Source organism: Schistocerca serialis, chromosome 4 (genome assembly GCF_023864345.2).
Source record: "Schistocerca serialis cubense isolate TAMUIC-IGC-003099 chromosome 4, iqSchSeri2.2, whole genome shotgun sequence".
Taxonomy (NCBI): Eukaryota; Metazoa; Arthropoda; class Insecta; order Orthoptera; family Acrididae; genus Schistocerca; species Schistocerca serialis.
In genome coordinates, this window is record NC_064641.1 from 115,158,415 (window position 1) to 115,180,265 (window position 21,851).

Genomic DNA, 21,851 nt, shown 5'->3' on the forward strand with positions numbered 1-21,851 from the left:
CAGCTCATATGCCGCACAAAATCCTTCTGCAGCACTGCCTGTTGCCAGACTCAGCACTGAGATTGTGGCTATGACTGAGGCACAAAAGACATTCCCCCGGCACAGCGCTGCCCTGTTCATTGCAGTGCAAATTACTCTTGTTGACCTCTATTCAAATTTTACAAATAAAACATTAAAACTATCCCTATATGAAAGTAGTTCCGTTGTTATTGACAAAATTAATTTTTGCAACCTTTTTACAACATTGGTTTACACAAAGAAAATATATTTGTAAATTAACATAAAATTTAAGTGGTCATTTATTCCAAATTTTCTTTCGATGGTCCTTCATCCATTGTCCTCAGAGAGTAAAATGCCTATATCATACTTTACAGCAAAATACTTTGTTAATGACTGATTTAAATAAATTTAATATTGTTTTTAAAAGCAATGAATACTGTAAAATCTCCAAGTCAGATTGTCAGACAACAGATGTGCCTACTCTGTGCTGACTTCATAATACATGGTACTGTGGAGAATGGTGCTTTCTGGCTCAATTTGACTGCAGAGTTGTTTGTTGCTTCTAACATTAAAACTATTTAGTGTCTGAAAGCATGTTATAATATAAACAAGTGTGTTTCATTTGGCTCCTCATTTGAGGTCATAGCATCTCAGGTTCTCATACAATTAATTTGTTAAGGAAATTAGCATAAATAGGAGTTATTAATGATGCTGCAATTTGCATTATTTTTTGTTTGTAAAATCATTATAAGTAGTGAGTGTCATGTCTCATTGACACATTCACTATTGCAGTTTGGAATTAATACACCATTAGTGGGTCGTGTGATGCTAAATGTCCAAGACTTTTACCTAGAGATATTTTATTTCAGTGAGCATTCTTGCCTTGTTACCCCTTCAGTTCTGAGTGTGCAGATCTGACATATCTGACAGGGAAATCCACAGTGTCTCTTGTGCCTCATCTTTTAGCTGGTAGCCTTGAGCCATGCTTAAGGTCTGTCCCTTGAGGTGGACTATCACCACCCTTTCTGACAGGTGCATGTGTTTAAAAAGTTCTCTACAAAGGTAGAGGAGACCCAATGGACACACACAAGTACAGAGCCATAGCTCTGGAAAACACTCAGTTCAAGATGTTTTAAAAGATAATTACACAAAAAATCAAAGCCTGTGTGGACAGTCACCTCCCAGAACGACAAATGGGCTTCAGATCTGGAAGATCAACACTTACGGCAGTCATGCTTCTTCTAAACAACATCGACGAAGCACTACAAAAGAAACAAATGTTCTACACAGTGTTCATAGACCTACTGGAAAGAGATCTCATAATCCGAAAACTGGAAAACACAATGGGAGAAGATCTCATATGGGCAAGAATAATCAAGTCAATCCTCGAATACAACTTAATCACAATATCAGACAACCTCTCTTTTTTGAACCTCATTCTGCAATTGAACGGAGCCTTGCAGGATGACCCAATGAGCCCTTTGCTGTACATTCTTGTCACTAAAGAAGTACTGCGAATTGGAGAAAATGAAGAAGATGTATACATATATGCATGCGCTGACGACATAGCTGTAGGATCAACAGATATACAGAAGCTGCAGAAAATCATTGAAAAAATAGACAAATGGTGCAGTGAACACAAACTACACATAAACATACCAAAGACAGAAATGGTGATTTTCAGAAAAGGAAGCAAAACACCTAAGAATGCGGAAATCAACATCAGAGGACAAAAAATAAAAATCTCATCAGACTTTAAGTACCTAGGGGTGACATTGCAACCAACAGCCAAATGCTTCACAAAACATACAACAGAACGTGCAGCCCAAGCAATAATAGCAATACAGGACATCAAAAACATCCGCCTACTCAGTCTAGAAATGGCCACGAAATTATTCAATGCAAAAATCTTGCCAATTCTGGCCTACAGGATGGAGATTATATGGACCACCTGACAGAAAAAAATCTAGAAACACTAGAAAAGGTAAAATCAACTTATCTAAAAAGAACACTAGGTCTCTCAAAGACAACAAGATCTAGACTAGTGTACCTGCTAGTGAGAGAGACATTCCTAATTGAAGACATCAAACTTCAATATATGATGCCACACACCAGAGCTTCCAGAAATCAACTGAAGATCATGGAGTATAAACAAGAAAAAGCATGGCTGGAGTTCTGTGGCACAGAAGCAATGACGAACCGCTCATGGACAGCAGCAAACTTCGAACTGTGACATGTCATAACTAGATTTTCTATTCACGGCTTTCGTCATCTAATTTGCAACAACAAAACTTATCATGACTCAACCATAACCTGTGTTTGTGGACTGTGTAACGAAGCCTGTGAACGATATCACATAGAACTGTGGAGTAAACGAGTGAAATCTATAAATGAATATGCAAAAAATGTAAAATGTAAATGTAAGTGTAAACGTTGAGCAAAGTAACTGTATATGGCTATTTGGCTGCAATTTTATTAAATAAAAAGAAGCACTCCTGTGTGAGTCCTCAGTGTCTGTTATGTTTCACCGTCGATGTAGGTAGTTCATAGTTCGGAGAATCTGATAGGGTGGCGGTTGGAGGATCCAGATGGCATAAGTTGTGTTGCAGCCATTGAAATCGAGCCCGTTGTGCTCAGCATGTTCTGCCACTACATGGTCAACTCTGCTCTTGCCAATATTTTGGCAGCAACCTGTCATTTGGATGGGCAGGTAGCTGGTGGTCATTATCATAAAAAATACTGTAAAATACTGTGTGGAAATTACAGCAGATGTGGTATATAACTGCTTTCACAAGTTGTCCTGCCTTTGGTAGATTTGGATAGCCTGTGATGGGATCTGAAAAGGATGAGCTAGTTTTATATATCTAACAGTTCTTGCAACTGGTCTTCTTCTTCCTCCGGGATGTGGCCCAGATGAGAAGGAGTTAGGAGTAAGTGTGATGTAAGGATGGACTGGGATTTTGCGTGGATTGCTTTGATGACAAAATAACACTTTGATTGGGGTGCTTATGGGTAGTGGTTGAATTTTGGGAAAACAGTGTGGTCTTCCTTTTTTTTTCAGGTCAGTGCTGTATTCAGTGTAGACTGCAACACTTTGGTGTGTCCACTGTATGTTTTGCATAGAGACCATGAGAATGAGATGTGTGGGGAGTACAAACCATAATTTTTCCTTTGTTGTGTACGCAAATTGTGTAAGATATGGGGTGGATAATTTTGGGATGAAGTAACCTTCCCCAAGCACTGTGCATTGTTTTGTAGAGTACGTATGCTTGCAGATGCTGACATATAGCTATTAGGTATTGGTGCTCCTCATCGTCCATTTTGATCTTGTGAGTCATGTAAGCAGTCCTACATGTCATGCACATCCTTTACAGCCTCTTCAAATCTTGTTGTGAGAAAAAATTTCATTACCAGTGTTTGGCTGCAAGGGGAGGTGACTGAGCTTCCATAGACCTCTCCCAGCCAACAATACTATGTAACTTTACTTAGTACCAAATAAGCCATTCTAAATTATGGCATGAAAGTAAAGTGATGAGCGTTTCTAATCACAGTTTGGTCAGTTATGAAGTTATTTCATATGAGCGTCACCATATACGAACTCTCCGGCAAACTGGTTTTACAATCTGTGTTCAGTATACTGTTGCTGAGTATGTTATGCAATTTAACTTTAGGGACATTCTACCATTTTTGTTCACACAAAGGAGGCTTTTAGTAACTGCTGCAGTGGTTACCCACTAGGCTGCAGAGGGGAGGATCAGATGTTCATTTTTTTTTTGGGACAGTCTTGGAATTGTGTAGGTTGTTTGATCTCCCACTTTTGCCCGTCCCTTATTTCTGCCTCTTGAGTCAGTTATGGACCACCCCCCAGGGGGTCCACAACTCTTTTGTGGACACGTGCGTAGCGAGCACGGGACCCCGAGCTAATGTGGCCCTCCTTCCTTTTCCGGGCTGCATACCTTCCCTTCCCTTTCCGCATCCCTCCCCGTCCCCCATCTTCGCCCCCCCCCCCCCCTCACCTCTGTCTCTTTCCTTCCTTTCTCCCCCTCTGGGGGTATGGTTTGTGCCTACGTCCGGAGACGGACGCTCGAAACTGTTCCAAATTCCTTGCTCTTACACTTGCCAGTCCTCGTCCTTCCTCTGTCCTTCTCTTTTCCTTCCCTCTTCTCCTTGCCCTTTTCTCCGCTACGGCGTTTGAGACTCCCTCTTCTTTCCTTTCCCTTTCTCTTCTTTCCTCCCTGTGCGTGTCTGAAGGCCGACCCACGCACTTCCATGCGTAGCCGGTGACGGGGTAACGCGTAATTCCCCGCCCCGGGTAGACAGGTAGGACACGTACGTACCCCCTGGTAACGGCCAGGCCCAGGGAGGGGTGATTACCCGAGCTGATACCTTCCGAAAGTGCCGATTGGTCCCTCCATCCGTTTGTCGGGAGGTGTGACCTGAGGTGTGAACAATCACCTAAGGCGGGTGTGCCCTCGGCGAGGGCCCCCACAAGGGAGGAGCGCGCCATCGGAGACGCCGGTAATCATGGGGGATTCTTCCGCAATGGTTTCCTCACCTTCCACTATGTCTGCTCACAAACGTAAGTTCACTGAGTCTCAGCCACAGACTGTTCTTCCATCGTTGCCACAGTTCCTTGTTGTTTCTCGGTCTGACGAAGGTCACGACTTTTCCACGGTCAACCCTTTCATTATACAGAAAGGTGTCGACGCAATTGCGGGTCCTGTAAAGTCTTGTTCCAGATTACGGAACGGCACCCTGTTGTTAGAAACACACAGTGCCCTCCAGGCTCAAAAATTGCTGCGTACTTCTCTGCTCCACACCTTCCCTGTCCGGGTGGAACCGCACCGTACCTTAAATTCCTCGCGTGGAGTCGTTTATACGCGCTCCCTCGATGGATTGTCTGACGAAGAAATTCAGCATTACCTGTCTGACCAGGGCGTCACAGCTGTTCATCGGGTTATGAAAAGGGTTGATTCGAACATCATTCCAACCCGCACTGTCTTCTTGACATTTGACAAAGTTCAACTCCCATCAAAAATCAAAGCAGGCTATGAGATAATTTCCGTTCGCCCTTATGTCCCAAACCCTACGCGTTGCTATAGATGTCAGCGGTTCAATCATACCAGCCAGTCCTGTTCCAATCCGGCCAAATGTGTTACTTGTGGCAAGGATGCCCATGAGGGTGCTTGTCCACCTCCATCCCCTCGCTGCATCAACTGTATGGGTGACCACGCTGCCTCCTCTCGAGATTGCCCCGTTTTTAAGGATGAAAAGCTCATCCAGGAAATAAGAGTGAAGGAAAAGGTGTCGACCTTTGCTGCTCGAAAGTTACTCGCCAGTCGACAGCCCACCGTGCCTCAGAAAGGTAAATACAGCGCTGTCCTTGCTTCTCCTCGACCAACAACGGAGGCGGCCACGCAGACTTGCGACTTCACCTTTAGTACCACGGTCGTCAGATCGGCCAGCGCAAAGATCGCCCGTTCAACCTCACCCCTTTCGCCTGCCCACTCTATGGCTCACCCTTCATCGGGTTCTGTTAAATCTCGAGCCCAAAAGTCAGACGCCAAGTCTTCGAAAAAAGAGCATTCTCGTGAAGAGTTTTTACGTACCGCAACTTCACAACCATCGGTTCCTCCTTCATCTAAACATCATACTTCTAAGAAGGCTACGAAGAAACACAGTTCCTCTCCTTCTCCGCCAAGGCGTGTCCCATCTACAGCACCACCTGGCGGAAATCGCCCTCGGCCATCTTCTGTGTCGCCGAGGCGCCCTGCTGGTGGCCGGTCAACTGGCCGATCGTTGGTGGCAGGAGCTGCTCCTGACCAACCTATGGATCAGGATCTTCTGCCTTCGACTGAATGCCATTCCATGCTGTCGGTCGCAAGCTCTGAGCAGTCGTTGAGTTGACAGCACCCTTGGTCACGTTCCTCCATTTTCTGTTCACCCTATGTCCATTATCCACTGGAATATCCGCGGCATTCGCGCCAATCGGGAGGAATTGTCGATCCTCTTACGATCCTACTCGCCGGTCATCTTCTGTCTTCAGGAAACAAAGCTGCGTCCCCATGACCGCTTTGTTCTCCCTCATTTTCAGTCCGTCCGATATGACCTCCCCTCTGTTGAAGGCACTCCCGCCCATGGAGGACTCATGATTCTGCTCCATGATACTCTCCATTATCACCCGATCCCCTTAAACACTTCCTTCCAAGCTGTCGCCGTCCGTCTTTCCCTTTCTGGATACACGTTCTCTCTTTGTACGGTATACATTCCATCGTCTACACCAATGGCACGAGCTGATCTCCTTCATCTTCTTGATCAGCTTCCACCCCCCTATTTGCTGGTTGGGGACTTCAATGCCCACCACCCGCTTTGGGGATCTCCACATCCTTGTCCACGTGGCTCACTATTGCTAGACGTCTTCCACCAAGCGGATCTAGTCTGCCTCAACACTGGGGTCCCCACATTTTTGTCTGCCTCCACGGCAAATTTATCTCATTTGGACCTTGCGGTCGGTACTGTTCCGCTAGCTCGGCGCTTCGAATGGTTCGCCCTTGATGATACACACTCGAGTGACCACTTTCCATGTGTTCTTCGACTGCAGCCTCAACTGCCATATATGCGCTCGCGTCGCTGGAAGTTTGCCCAAGCCGATTGGACACTTTTTTCGTCTCTAGCGACATTCGATGACCGTCGCTTTCCCAGCGTCGACGATGAGGTCACACATTTTACCGACGTTATTCTCACAGCTGCGGAACGTTCAATACCACGCACCTCCGAATTGCCCCGGCGCCCTCCAGTTCCTTGGTGGAACGAGGCATGCCGTGACGCAATACGTGAGCGGCGACGTGCTCTTCGCATTTTCCGTCACCATCCAACTTTGGCCAACTGTATCCGATATAAGCAGCTCCGTGCGCGATGCCGTCGCGTCATCCGCGATAGCAAGAAGGCAAGCTGGAAATACTTTATTAGCTCATTTAACACCTTCACTCCCTCCTCGGAAGTTTGGAGTCGGCTTCGACGGTTCTCAGGCGCGCCTAGTTTCTCCCCGGTCTCTGGGCTCACTGTCGCGCATGATACCTTAGTGGATCCCGTCGCAATTTCTAACTCATTGGGTCAGCACTTTGCTGAGATTTCGAGCTCTTCAAATTACCCGCCAGCGTTTCTCCCGAAGAAACGTGCAGCGGAAGTACGACATCTTGCTTTCTCCTCTCACAATCGCGAAAGCTACAATACTGTTTTCTCCATGCGCGAACTCCAACATGCACTCTCTTCTTCTCGCTCCTCCGCCCCAGGACCGGATGGTATCCATGTCCAAATGTTGCTGCATTTATCAACCCATAGCCTGCGTTACCTCCTTCGCCTTTATAATCGAATTTGGACCGACAGTACCTTTCCCAGGCGATGGCGGGAAGCTATTGTCGTTCCCGTTCCGAAACCTGGAAAGGACAAACATCTCCCCTCTAGCTATCGCCCCATTTCTCTCACGAGTAGTGTCTGTAAGGTTTTGGAGCGTATGGTGAATTACCGTTTAGCTTGGTGGCTGGAGTCCCGCAGTCTTTTAACACCAGCCCAATGCGGATTCCGAAAGCATCGTTCTGCCGTTGACCATCTTGTTGCTCTCTCCACTTATATCATGAACAATTTTCTCCGGAAACGCCAAACGGTAGCAATATTTTTTGATCTGGAGAGAGCATACGATACCTGTTGGAGGACAGGCATTCTCCGCACACTGTTCTCTTGGGGCTTTCGAGGCCGGCTGCCCCTTTTTCTTCGCGAATTTATGGCAGAGCGCACATTTAGGGTGCGGGTGAACACTACTCTCTCCCGTACTTTCTCCCAAGAAAACGGGGTACCCCAGGGCTCTGTGCTGAGTGTTGTACTGTTTGCCATCGCCATTAATCCAATTATGGATTGTCTCCTTCCTGATGTCTCGGGCTCCCTCTTTGTGGACGATTTTGCGATCTACTACAGCTCCCAACGGACCAGCCTTCTTGAAAGACGTCTTCAAGGATGTCTCGATCGCCTCCACTCGTGGAGCATCGAAACCGGCTTCCGTTTCTCACCCAGTAAGACCGTTTGTGTAAATTTTTGGCGACGTAAGGAGTTTCTTCCGCCCTCCTTACATCTAGGTCCTGTCAACCTTCCGTTTTCCGACGTCGCTAAATTCTTGGGTCTTATGTTTGACAGAAAACTGTGCTGGTCCTCCCACGTTTCCTATCTTTCGGCTCGCTGTCTGCGTTCGCTTAACGCCCTCCGTGTCCTGAATGGTACCTCTTGGGGAGCGGACCGAGTGGTCCTTCTCCGCCTCTATCGCGCCTTAGTGCGCTCGAAATTGGATTATGGAAGCATAGTCTACTCCTCTGCTCGGCCGTCTATTCTTCGGCGTCTCGACTCTATCCACCACCGTGGATTACGTTTAGTATCTGGAGCTTTTTACACCAGCCCTGTGGAAAGCCTTTATGCTGAGACTGCTGAACCTCCGCTGTCCAATCGGCGGGCAGTCCTTCTGAGTCGTTATGCTAACCATCTGTCTTCCATGCCTGCTAATCCAGCCCATAACCTTTTTTTCGACGCCTCCTTTGATGTCGGGTATGCAGGCCGCTCCTCCTCCCTACTACCCCCGGGAGTCCGCTTCCGTCAACTGCTCCATTCTCTTTCCTTCCGCTTTCCTAAAACTTTCTTGACAACTTGGGGTACAGCACCGCCTTGGCTCCGTCCCCGGATCAACTTGCTCAGAGACCTATGTCAATTTCCCAAGGATGGTACCCCTACACTTGTTTACCGTCGGGCATTTGCTGCTCTATGTGCACAAATGACGGAAGCCACATTTATTTACACCGATGGCTCGAAAACATCGTTAGGTGTAGGGAGTGCCTATATTGTTGGCGACACCCCAAATAACTTTAGGCTTCCCGACCAGTGTTCGGTTTATACTGCGGAGCTTTACGCTGTTCTCCAGGCTGTCCACTACATCCGCCGCCATCAGCGGATACAGTACGTAATCTGCTCAGATTCTCTCAGCTCTCTCCTAAGTCTCCAAGCTCTTTACCCTGTGCACCCTCTGATCCACCGGATTCAGGACTGTCTGCGCTTGCTCCACCTGGGGGGCGTCTCAGTGGCGTTCCTCTGGCTCCCGGGACACGCTGGTATCTGTGGAAATGAGGCGGCCGATATAGCGGCCAAGGCTGCAGTGTCTCTTCCTCGGCCAGCTATTCAGTCTCTTCCGTTTACCGATCTACGGAGCGTTTTATGTCGCCAAGCTGCTCATTTATGGCATGCGCATTGGTCAACACTTCCCCACAATAAATTGCGGGAAGTGAAAGCCCTTCCTTGCGCTTGGACCTCTTCCTCCCGAACGCGTCGTCGGGAGGAGGTAATTTTAGCTCGACTCCGGATAGGGCACTGTCTTTTTAGTCATCGACATCTTTTAAGCGGTGATCCTCCCCCACTCTGTCCCCACTGCTCTCAGCTGTGGACGGTCAGACACCTTTTAATTGAATGCCCCTACTTTAATCCGTTACGCTCCCGTCTACAGCTATCGCCTGATCTATCGTCGATTTTAGCAGATGACACGCGCTCAGCTGACCGCGTTCTACAGTTTATTAGTGACAGTGAAATGACGTCAGTCATTTGAAGCTTTTTTTTGGGGGACAACCAACCCCTTTCTACAGTGGATTTTTAAGCATTCCTTCTGCCTTTAGTTACTCAAATTTTATGATTTTGTTCCCATTGCTGCCGATTTTAAATTTCGTTTTTTTCCTGTTTTCTATGTCACGGGCTGGGCGCTAATGACCATAGAAGTTTTGCGCCCTAAAACCACAAACAAAAAAAAAAAAAAAAAAAAAAGTTATGGACCAGTACATGTTTTAGTTGGATATGAAAGTGAAGGGGTTGGAGTAATGGGACTCGATGTTAACATCTGATGTGAGCAAGCAGTTTGTTCTATCTTACAGATGTTGCTACCAGTGGAGACTTTACTTTGGAATGTTCATAGTAATTAGTATCTAATGTGACATGATCTCATGTTTGTTATCATGTTACAAAAAGGCACTTGTAGGTCTTATGAATAAATTGTGAAGAGGTGTGGGACTTTGAGTATCAGTGTCTTGAAACAATAGTTGTTGCTGACTTACATAAATTTTAAATTAATTTCCAGTTTTGTTATAAAAACTAAAGTAATTTTTGCATCAAATATTGAGATATTCACACTTTCGGAAGACAACTGATGTTGAGTGGGACTGTTCTGTGTCAGTTATTTATTTCAGCTGCTATGCCTGTCTGTTGCTGTGGATATTATATGTATCATTTTTTGGCTATTAATGCATGTTATGTCGAAACAACACAAATAATCTAAGACAACAATGCCTACTACCCCATTAATATCAATTTCATTCTTTAGAACAGTGTTGTTGAAACAGTTTTATATTCTAAGATATTAATTTTTGGTAGAGACACTTTTAAGCCTGGCTGTTTTTGCTTTTTCCTGTAAAAAAATTGAAACATTGTTAATCTACATGTGAGAAATAATGAAAGAAAGTGGAACTGGGAATCAGATGCCACTCAAATGTATTTGTTTCAGCATAATTGACAAGCTGTACTTCCCAGTGGATTACCCTCATCAAGATACAGTGACAGCAAAAGGAGCCTATTACAGCAATTGCTATATGAGCCAGTTGCTTGTTACAATGCCAGAAATGTCAAACCACTCACTGCCATACCGGTCTGTCATTAACAGCATTCCAGCACCTTTCAACCTCTACCCTTGCACAGCTGCATCTGACAGAGTGGTCGAATCATCACTTTCGCGGATGATAAGCCTGCTTTGCAAGAGCTTAATCCTTTCTTCAAAATTCCTATCGGTAAGCATTATATATTTTAACAAATTTTTGGCACTAGCTTATTTTTATCTACATGACAGAACCCTCTGAGTAGTGTATGCATTGTATAAGAAAAAGCGCATGATTTTGGAAGAGCCAGCCAAAGACAAATGAGAAAAAAACAATTTACTACACAGCAGACAATGGGTAGATATACACTGAGATGTATTCCTCAATTCTGTAACAAATAGTTGAAGACTGTAGAATGCAGGTGTATTCAAGGAGCAGACAGAAACATTTCCAGACTTCTTAGTTGAGACATTGAAGACAACAATAAAAGAGAACTAGAGAATGAACTCAGCCTTTCATTATTGTTTTTATTCTCATAATATTCAGGGAAAACACAAGTAGTTCTATTTTTCCTTCTGTGACATCTTCCTTTTTTACGTAGATATTTTTTCTACCATTATTAAATCACAATTTTATTTTCAAGATTATTTATTTTGCAAATAAGAGATATTAAGAATGGCAGTACTCAATTTGAAAAATCAAAGCTTTATTGTGGAAAATCCAAGGTGGAAAAGACTTTACTGTATTTTACTCAAAATTAGTACCAACTTGCATTTGCAGTTAACTTAAAGAACACTGGATTTGAAAAAGCAGTGTAATCTTTTTAAAAATGCTAATCAGTAAATTATGAAGCTTGAGTGTGAAAATCCAGTATGAAATGTGTTACCTACTAGTTCTGCATACACTTTATCCACCTAGAGCTAGTGGTTTTCTTTTATAAACTTTTCTGTTGAATTGAACAGGCACTTAAATTAAACCAGCGTTTGAGGCTTGATGTGTTACATTGTCAGATTGAGTAGCCAATTTGGAGGCCCATGAAGTGAGAGGTGCTGGTTGGAAAACTTTTCAGCAAAGTGACTGCTGTGACTGAAACACAGCAAGGGGAAATGGCTGCACTTGCTGTAAACCCACTCCTGACACAAATACATTTTTCTTTTCTGCTATCTGTTGCATATATAATACATACACTATATATATATGATGTAATTGGATAGATAAAAAAACCTACTAACCAAGCGGCAGTGGGAGAACACATGTATAAAAGGTATTATGGTTCGCAAGCTTTCAGAGCCATTAGGTCGTTCTTCTGGCAGAAGGGTTGAAGGGGAAGGAAGAGGGCTGAAGGAAAAAGACTTGTGAGGTTTAGGAAATGGAGAGAGTCACAGTAAAGTCACCCAGAACCCTGGGTCAGTAGTGACTTACTGGACGGGATAAGAAGGAAAGATTGATTGTTGGATACTGCACTGGAGGAGATTTGAAAACCTGGGAGTTTAAAGATGGAAGACTGGGTAATATGCAAGATAGAGACTACTACTAAAACATTGTGCACAAGTTAATAAGAGCGAAAAGCTAAGTGCATTATATGAAATAGAGATAGCATAGGACTGATGAAAAATAGACAGGTCAGAAAATGAAAGATGTAGAAAACTACAATGGAGTGAGGAAAGGAATAGTTACTGTGAAGAAATGCTGAGACCAAAGAAATTAACATAAATTAAGGCCAGGTGGGTGGCAAGAGCCAAGGACATGTTGTAGCGTGAGTTCCCATCTGTGGAGTTCTGAGGATCTGGTGCCTGGGGGAAGAAAGCAGATGGCATGTGTAGTGAAACAGGCATGGAGGTTACTACTGTCATGTTGTGGAGCATCCTAACAGATAACTTGGCCGATGTAAAAAGGCTGAACATTGTTTGCAGAACAGCTAGTATATGACGTATCGTTTCACATGTGGCTCTTGCTTTGGTTGTATATGTTTTGGCAGTTACAGGGCTGGTACAGGTGGTGGTGGTGGGAAGGTGCACAGAGAAAGTCTTACAGTAGGGATGGTCGCAGGGGTAGGAGCCATAGGGTGGGGAGATGGGTGCAGAAGGAGCATAGTGTTTGAATAGGGTATTGCAGAGATTGTGATGGTGACATAAAGCTATTCTAGGTGTGGTGGGCAAAATATAAGGGACCTAATTTATGGGCATGTTTTTAAAAAGTCATAGCCTTGTTGAAGTAGCCGCTTAGTACATTCGAGACCAGGATAATACTGAGTGATAAGAGGTGTACTCCTAAGTTGTTTTCTGGAGGGATCAGCGGTACCAGGACTGGATGTGATGGCCCGGAAATCTGCTTTTTAACTAGGCTGGTGGGGTAATTACGTCCAGTGAAGACTGCTGTGAGAATGGCGGTGTATTGCTGTATGGTAGGGAACGTTTGACATGGAGAGGACGTCAACTGTTAAAATGTAGGTAGTGGGTTTAACATGTGTAGCTGACCTTCAGTGAGGATGAGATCAACATCAAAGAAAGTCACTTGGGATTGAGAATAGGCATGTGTGAAATTTAATTGGGAGAATGTATTTAGAGATTCCAAGAATTTTAACGGGTCAGCTTCACCACAATGAGTCCATATGACAAAGATGTCATCAATGTATCTAAACCAAACCAGCTGCTCAAGGCCTATGGATACAAGGAAAGCCCGCTCTAAGCAACCCATGTAAAGGTTGGCATAGGAAGAAGCCATTCTGGTTCTCAGGGCTGTAGGCTTTATCTGTTTGTATGTTTGCCCCTCAAAGGTGAAGTAGTTATTGGTAACTCTTTTTGTTCCACTGCCTCTTCCAAAATGTACCACACATGTGTGACAATATTGTGCTGTTTGTGCAAGTAATAATGCTCAGTAACTTGTGCACAAAAAGTTTAAAATCTTATGATTTAAACCTTTATTTTTGTCTACAGTGTATGATTTCACCTGAACCCACCCAAGTTCTGCTACATTGAAATGGCATTGATATGATGGAAGGCACAACACTCTATGACCATTTTCTCTGTAATTTTGTCAGTGTTGTAAACAAAATAATGTGATTTATTCTGTTTCACAATTTTCAGCAGTTCTGCCTTTTCCATTTAGGCTCTTTCCTAGCAGATCTACTGTGTCACTCTTCCTGTTGCTGCGTACATGGGCTTTGTTGATTGACTGGAGTGATATGTTGCTCAGTGGATATTATAATGGAGTTTTATTCGAAATTTGGAAGCAAAGACCATATGAACCACTCTTTAAATTTTGTTGCCATCAGTTCCTTGAAGTAGTCCCCAAATTTGTTCAATATAAAGAACAGCAAAGAATTTGGAACAAAGCTGTTGATTGTTCCAGTATGTAATAGAATGAGCCAACTACCTTTTCCAAGTGGAACTTTTATTGTTCCTCACGCAATGCCATCAGTCCATGCAGTCTGTCTGGAGTGACCAGTATTTACCCACATTTTATACAACCAGACAATTTCGTAAAGTTTGCGCTTAGACACAGGGTGCGGCAATCAAACCTGCATTTTTTAAATGAGTGTAAAATAAACACAGAAGCAGATATCAAAATTTTATTCATACAATCTTATTCTACTTTTAAAAGCATTTAAGAAACATCAACACATTTTTTTCATTGTTTGAAAATAGCATCAGCAAGATGGCATCCTTCTCGATCATGGCATTCTCACAGGCGATTGATGAAGCTGTCTATCACATGATGGAGCATACCCTGAGGAATTCTATCGATTTCCAGCTGGATTCTTGCTTTGAGATCACCAACGCTATGAGGTCTTTCTTTGTACATTTTGCTCTTAAGGTAACCACATAAGAAAAAAAATCACAAGCTTGGCGGGGGGAGCGGGTGGGGAGGGGGGGGGGGGGGGGGGAGCAATCGCTTCAATCTTGGAAATCATCTGGTTAGGAAAAACTTCATTGAGAACATTAATGCTCACGTGTGCTCTGTGACTTGTTGCTCCATCTTGTTGAAATAATGTTTCATCATTCATGACATATTGACAAAGCTGAGGTATGAAGAATGTCCTTAACATTATTGAATAGCACTCAGCAGTAACGGTAACGAATTGCCCTCTTTTGTTTTCAAAAAAATGAGGGCCTATGATTCACAATGAGGACTTTGCACACCAAACTGTTACCTTGGTTGAGTGCAGGGGTTTTTCAAGGAGTTGGTGAGGGTCCTGATCACTACAATGTCTAAAGTTCTGTTTGTTCACATGTCCATTGAGGTGAAAATGTGCCTCGTCACTCATCCAGAGGTTATGAAGAGGCTCCTTGTTTTCTTCAATCATTTGTAAAAGACTTTCACAGAAATGCTGTTGGACCGTGAAGTTGTTGTTATTCAAAGCGTTAACCATTTGGATTTTGTATGGGTGGTGATGTAAGTCTAATCTCAAAATCCTTTGGACAGTCCTGTCAGAAATTCGAAGTGCAACACTCTGTCTATGCGCTGATCTCCAGGGGCTTTTTCCCACAGCAATTCTTACACATTCCACATTCTTGGGAGTATGCACTGTCTTTGTTCTGCCACCTCTTTCCCTTGTTGTTTCTCTGACATTTTCAAAGTTTTGGACCCAAGTTTTTATTGAGGTGACCGAAGGCACCGGCCTATTACGATTAATTTGAAAATGCACCAGGAAATGATGCTCAGCGGCTACATAGCTACCACTTTGGTAGAACGCTCTCACTGCAAACGATCGTTGGTGCTTAGTCCACTGCTCCATGGCTACTGAAATGCTTTGTGTTGGGGAATGCAGTGGTGTCCTCGGGTACTCACCCCCCCCACCACCACCACCACCACTTCCACGCACTAATAATAAATGAAGGCTTGACTGACGCACCCTGTACTTCACTCAGAAAACAGCATCTCCAGACAATGATAACATCCTGTGTGAGCAGAACTCTTCTTCCAGTAAAGGTTTTCCTTTGAAATTTGATCTTCTTTTGCACCACTAAAAGGCTGGGTTTTCCTCTGAACAACAACTTACTGTTTTGAAGTGAGAGAATATACTTCTATGGGGTGGGATATTCTTTCCACACATGATAGACATATCCGTGTCATCCTCTTGAAAATTATCCAGTTTTTGTTAACTAGCATGCACTCCAGTTTTTTCTGGAGATGAAAGATATAGTTGGTTCCTGCAGATATCCAACACACATCTTCCTTCTTATTTTTTTCGCAGAAGTCATTCTGATTTTCAGAGCTGCAGCTACCCATTCGATGAGTTTGAACAAAGGTATAAGATGCTCCGCAGAATAACATTCAACATTATGTACAATCTCATGACATTTGCTCTTTTAAGCTATTGCCCCTAGCTACTTACAGAGAAACCATACTTTCACATATGTTTGAAATTAACAGTATGATACTTTACACTGCACTGTTAACACAAATTCAACTGCTAACTCACAATTCATTATAAACACATTACAGCCATTGGAACTATTGCACCATGTGTGACCTGCAGTTTAAGGATGGCACTGCGGCAGCAATATTATGGCAGCATTTACAGATTTCAGAACTTGGTTCATCATTAGGGGTTCCCCTCCACTCAGTGTGCTCCGTATGTGTGAAGTGTCCCAGATGATGTGGCCAGATGACTGTACGTGCACAAAGAACAACTGAGAAATTATTTCATGGCAGTGATTCAATTCATTGTAAGAGCATATCATTCTGTGTTTTCCGCACAAAATACAGATCTATTACATGGCCTCACCACAATCCACACAACTGCCTCATGCTCTGCGCATGATTTTGTTTTTTGTGGAAAGTTCTGTGTTTTCAATTCACAGTATGTGGTAAGTATCCTCAGATTTGTTTAATGGAAATTTGCCATGTCATTTAAGAGGATCCTGAATAGAACCCTTGCTTGCTTGTTAACTCATCATAATCCACTCATCGGATTACCTCAACTTAATGGTCCATTAGTTTCAGTTAACCAATTTTTCAATTTGCGAAGTTTTGTATGTGCGTTGTGCAGCTCTGATTTCAGAATATGCTCGATGGTATTTATCAACAAATCCAACTGTTGGGAATGAGGCCAAATTAATTCCTTGGATTTACTCTGTCACACACAACATTGGTATTGGGTACTGATGTGAGACCACCTGCTTCAGTGGCACATAGGATATTTGATGTTTGTCATTCTTATTTATTGTATGTTAAATTTATACCTTAATATTGTATGGTATATACTGGTAGTAACCACTACTTGATAAAACCTTTGAAAGAGTTATTAATTTTGATATTTTTTGGTAATGTAACTAATCCACTAGCACAAATGTGCCACTAGTGTCAAATGTTACATTCAAGTTTTCTTCTTTCTCTCCTACATATGAGAGTATAGGTTACTCTGTTTGCCTTTCTTTTTGTTCAGTATGGATGCTGTGAAGCTTTGAGCCAGCTGTCAGCTCGTTTCCCAACAACGGCTTACCCTCGTGCTTGGAACTGTTGTTTTCTGGGCAAGACAAATTCCAAAAGAGGAAACCTTAAAAGAAGTCAAAGGTAAAAATGTTTCTTTTTATTTTATCCATGTTAAACTGCTGCTGTATTTGATTTGCATATTTTAAGTTAAAAATTACAAAGGCGTAGTTTCTCGAAGGGGGGGGGGGGGGAGTTGTCAGTGCTGGAACAGAGATTTCATAGTGGGTTCAGTTAAAAACAGCAACATTTCTTAATGTTAGATATTCGATAGCTAAGACCTTGGTGATTAATTGGTGCTATGACTTTTAACTCATGATGTCCACTTGCTGTCCCATGGGGTTCAAGATAGATTAAAAAGACGTTGAATTTATTATTACTACATTTGAGTTGCATGTAGGCACAGCAAAAAGACTGTCACAAATAAGCTTTCAGCTAACAAGGCCTGTGTCGGAAATAGAAGACACACACACACACACACACACACACACACACACACACACACACACACAGAGCATATGGGTCTTCCATAGAGATATGACACCTGTGGCAAGGGGTTGTGAGTGGCAGTGGATGGACAAGGATGTTGTGGAAGTTGGATGGACAACTTTAGGTGGGGTGGCAAGGATCTTGGGGAGGATGTCCCTCTTTTGAAGACTTGATGATAGGTAATTAAAGCTCTGGTGAAGTGCGTGTTTCAGTTGCTCAATTCTAAGGTGATATTGGGCAATGAGGGGTGGGGGGGGGGCACTCCTTTGTAGCTGATTCTTGGGGTGGTAGAATGATTAGGGCTGTATGAGGATATTACACAGGAGATCTGCTTGCGGACTAGGTTTGGAAGCAATGCCTGCCCGTGAAGGCTCTTCTGAGAGTTTCAGCATACTGACTGAGGGAATTCTCATCACTGCTGATATGTCATCCACACAGCCTGACCATGTGGTTCGTGGAAATGTGGGTACTGTTGGTGGTTTGTGGTCTTAATTTGGATGAGATGTGGATAGAGCCATCATAGAGGTGGAGGTCAACATTCATGAAGGTGGTGTGTTAGGTTGAGGACCAAGTGAAGGTTGTGGAGGAATGAGGATAGGTTGTCTTGGTCCTGTGTCCAAGTCATAAAATTATTATCATCCTCAGTGAACTTGAGCCAGACAAGAGGATTGGGGTTTTGGGAGATTAGGAAAGTTTCCTCTAGATGACCTGTAAAAAGTTGGCATAGGAGGGTGCTGTGTGGGTGCCCATGCCTGTGCCGAGGATTTGTCTATATACGTTCCCTTCAAAGGAGTAGTAGTTGTGTGTCGGGATATAGTTGGCAAGGTATCTGAGGAATGAGGTAGTGGGCTTGGGTTTGGTGTCTGAAGGATGTTGCTAGTGTTTGGTAGTGGTAAGGCCTTTGGCAAGAGGGATGTTGGTGTATAGGGAGGAGGCATCAACAGTGATGACTAGGGATCCAGATGGTAAAGGGGTGTGCAATTAGTAGAGAGTGTGTGAAGGAAGTGGTTAGTGTCTGTGATGCTAGAGGCTACGAAATTGCTTGGACAAAAGGGGAATTTCCTTTGTTAGGAGAACAATAACCAGCTTCAAAAGGTGCCCAGGACAGCCCTCCTACCTCTTTCTCCCCCTACCTGACGCAACTTCCACACCACCCTAGTCTACCTGCCAAAATGTAATCTCAGCAATGTGTGTCGAGCAGGCAAAATGTCACATTAATTATGGCATTGAAGCCAAATTTAGCAGTTGTGTTGTCATCTGATGCTGAGATAGTACATTTGACAGTCTGATTTCACCCATACTTGCCCTTACATGGATTTTTATTATCTGTAGCTTGCTGGAGATACCTTCACAAGCTGCTTTAGTCCCTGGCATTGTCATAAATATCCTCGGATCCATTTCAGTGCTTGAATAAGCATCCCTTGGAGGGAGGATACCTACAAAATAATCAGATAGGAAGCTGGCCCTTCATGGACTCTTTTGCCTGTAAATTGAAAGCAACTGTTTCGTAAATTAGCTTCACTGTATGACTATGTCTATTACATTTGGTAAATTAAATACCCCTTGTTTCTTGCTTACTCCACCTCCAATCCTCAGCTGGCAGAAATGGGCAAAACTTGGAAGCCTTTGATCAACCAACCTAATTGCTTCAGCACCCAGTCCCTGATCTTTGAGATCCTAAAATATCTTAGCGAAGTAGCGGCATAACTCTGTTGTTAAATTTGAGGGAGTTTTGTCAACCAGATGCACTGTTGTCTTATAAATCATGTAGGTGTAGTTGTCTGTTCCATAGTAGCTGTTTCTTTATGGTGCTACTTGGGCAGAATGACACTGTAGAATAGCCACTGCAACAACAGCATGCATTTACAGTCACATGCTGAGGAAAAGGCTTCTTCTTGTAGGTAGAAGATAGGAACGTGAGGGATAGGAGAACTCGTATACTTATTCCGTTTAACTCTTAAACCATCTTTCTTGGCTTTTTTCCAGTCTGTTTTTGTGCCCCCTCGGTGCCTGCGCTCTGTCTTGCCACCCCTTTCTGTGCGGTCCTGCCTTATGTGAAGTGGTGAAGAATTGGGAAACACAACCTTGTCACTCTCTTATTCATCTTCTTGCTGTTGCCGAGCTAGGTGACACAGTGGTTAAAACACTTGCCATGTATTTGGGAATAAAGGGCTTCAAATAACAGTATTGATTAAGTTTCTCCTATCTTCTAGATCACTTGGGATGAAGAGCAGTATATTTTCTGTAAAAAAAGAAATGCCATGGCTGGTTTCAGTCCCCATCATTGTCCATTGTGAATATAATCTCCATCTATAATATCTTTGACATTTACATCATCTCCTTGTAATTGCCAATATTTGTTGTCTTGTTTTGGTCCACAATTCTGTCTCTCATGTCTTTGTGGTATTATTTTTTTCTTAATTTTTTCCAAACTGTCCACCACCATTCACACCAAAAGGTATTATACAGTACACTTTGCGTAGTGCAATATTTACCATATTCTGTACCAGTGTCCCTGAAGTTGTATGTACCATTTTACCTATAATAATTTCATCTGTTGTGGGAGCTGCAACAGCTAGGTGAACATATTGCTTACATAATCGTTTTTAGTGTCAGGCACTGACTATTATTGGTACTATATTTTTAGGTGAATGGCAACTCATTCGTTTATACTGAGAGAAGCTACGTTGTCGATAAGACAGTGGATCTTCTTTTTCTTCTTCTTCTTCTTCGTTATGACCTTTCAGGATCTTGGGTGGTTTGTTTTGCACATCTTTCTTCTCAATACCTCTTCATTCTCTTGCTTCTTCTGTTTCTTTTTTCTTCTGTTAAGACAACTTTGATTTTGGTGTCTGGCCACCTGTGACCATCCACCAACCCTTTATACTTCTCCCTGTCCTGTACTACTGCCTGCAGATTTCTTTCTTTTATTCCTACAGTCTTCCAGTCATCTCTGACTTCCTTCACCCAGTTGCTTCCTGTATGACATCTTGCATTCCATATCTTCTTAGTCAACCTCTCCTCGTTCATTCCCATGATATGTCCAACAGATTGTAACCTCCTCTTCTGCGTATTGCTCGATATGGCTTCAGTATTTTCATACAATTCCTGTCGTGTTCTGTATATCCATATATCCCCATGTTTTTTGGTGCCCCATACGTCTCTCAAAATTTTCTGCTCCTTCATCTCCAACTGTATACAAGCTCTCTTGCCGAGTGTGAGTGTTTCTGATGCATACAGAGCAGCATTTTTTACAGTTGCTGAGTAATGTTGCAATTTGGCATTCCGTGACAGATTTTTCTTGCCATATCTTGTTTTCACCGCATTCCGAAGCTTCTGCAAAAACTGTGCCCTGTCTACTGCGCTACTGTTGCTCTGTATGCCATCAGTTATCTTCTCCCCCAAATAACGAAAACTGTTGACTTTCTCAACTACTTGGCCATCTATCTTCCAGTCAGACTCGGTGTTCAATGTCTTGTTGTTCTTATATGCAGTCTTCAGTCTGATCTTTTCAGCTGTTTCGGCTAGATTTTCTAGTGCTGTCTTTGCTTCTTCTTCTGTCTCATTTAAGAGTGCCATGCCATCTGCTAATGCCAGGCAGTCCACTGTTGCATTATGTTTGACCTTGTACCCTATTTGCACACATTTGATCTTCATGTTACTGTTTAGTTGTCTCCACTGTCTCACTACATCGTGCAAAATCAGGTTAAATAATATTGGTGACAACCCGTCCCTTTGCCGGACTCCTGTTTTTATTTCAAAGCTGTCTGACAGCATACTGCGATGCCTGATCCTGGCAGTAGTGTCGCTTATCATTTCCTTTATTATTGCAGGTGTTGTAGCATCCAGTCCTCCATTTTCTAACACATCAAGCAGAGTACTTCTGTCAACTGAATCATAGGCCTTTTGGAAGTCCACAAATGTCACTATTGTCTTTTTTCCTTTCCTGTGTCTGTGTTCTATTATCCTTTTTACTCCAAATATCTGTTCTGTACAGTTCCTCCCTTCTTTTAGAGCCAGACTAGTACTCTCCTATTGTTGGCTCCAGTTGTTCTTCAACTCCGTTCAGCAAGATTCTCGACAAAACCTTGTACCCCATGTTTAAGAGAGAGATGCTCCTGTAGTTATCCAGTACTTTCTTGTCCCCTTTCTTGTGTAGTGGTATTATAATGGCTTCTTTCCAGTCTATGGATATTTTCTTATTTCTACAGATATCCATTATTACGTTATACACACTTCTTTCTATTTCAGGCACACACC

The 21,851-nt window shown here is 43.2% G+C and overlaps 1 protein-coding gene across 1 annotated transcript in view; it reads left to right on the forward strand.

Moving 5' to 3' along the window:
• The window catches only part of LOC126473149 (huntingtin), a 516,516-nt gene that overhangs the window by 131,349 nt on the left and 363,316 nt on the right, over positions 1–21,851 (forward strand). The window contains exons 14-15 of the mRNA XM_050100007.1: positions 10,580–10,859; positions 17,059–17,186. Coding sequence (XP_049955964.1) covers positions 10,580–10,859; positions 17,059–17,186 — 408 coding nt within the window. The remainder of the gene's footprint in view (positions 1–10,579; positions 10,860–17,058; positions 17,187–21,851) is intronic.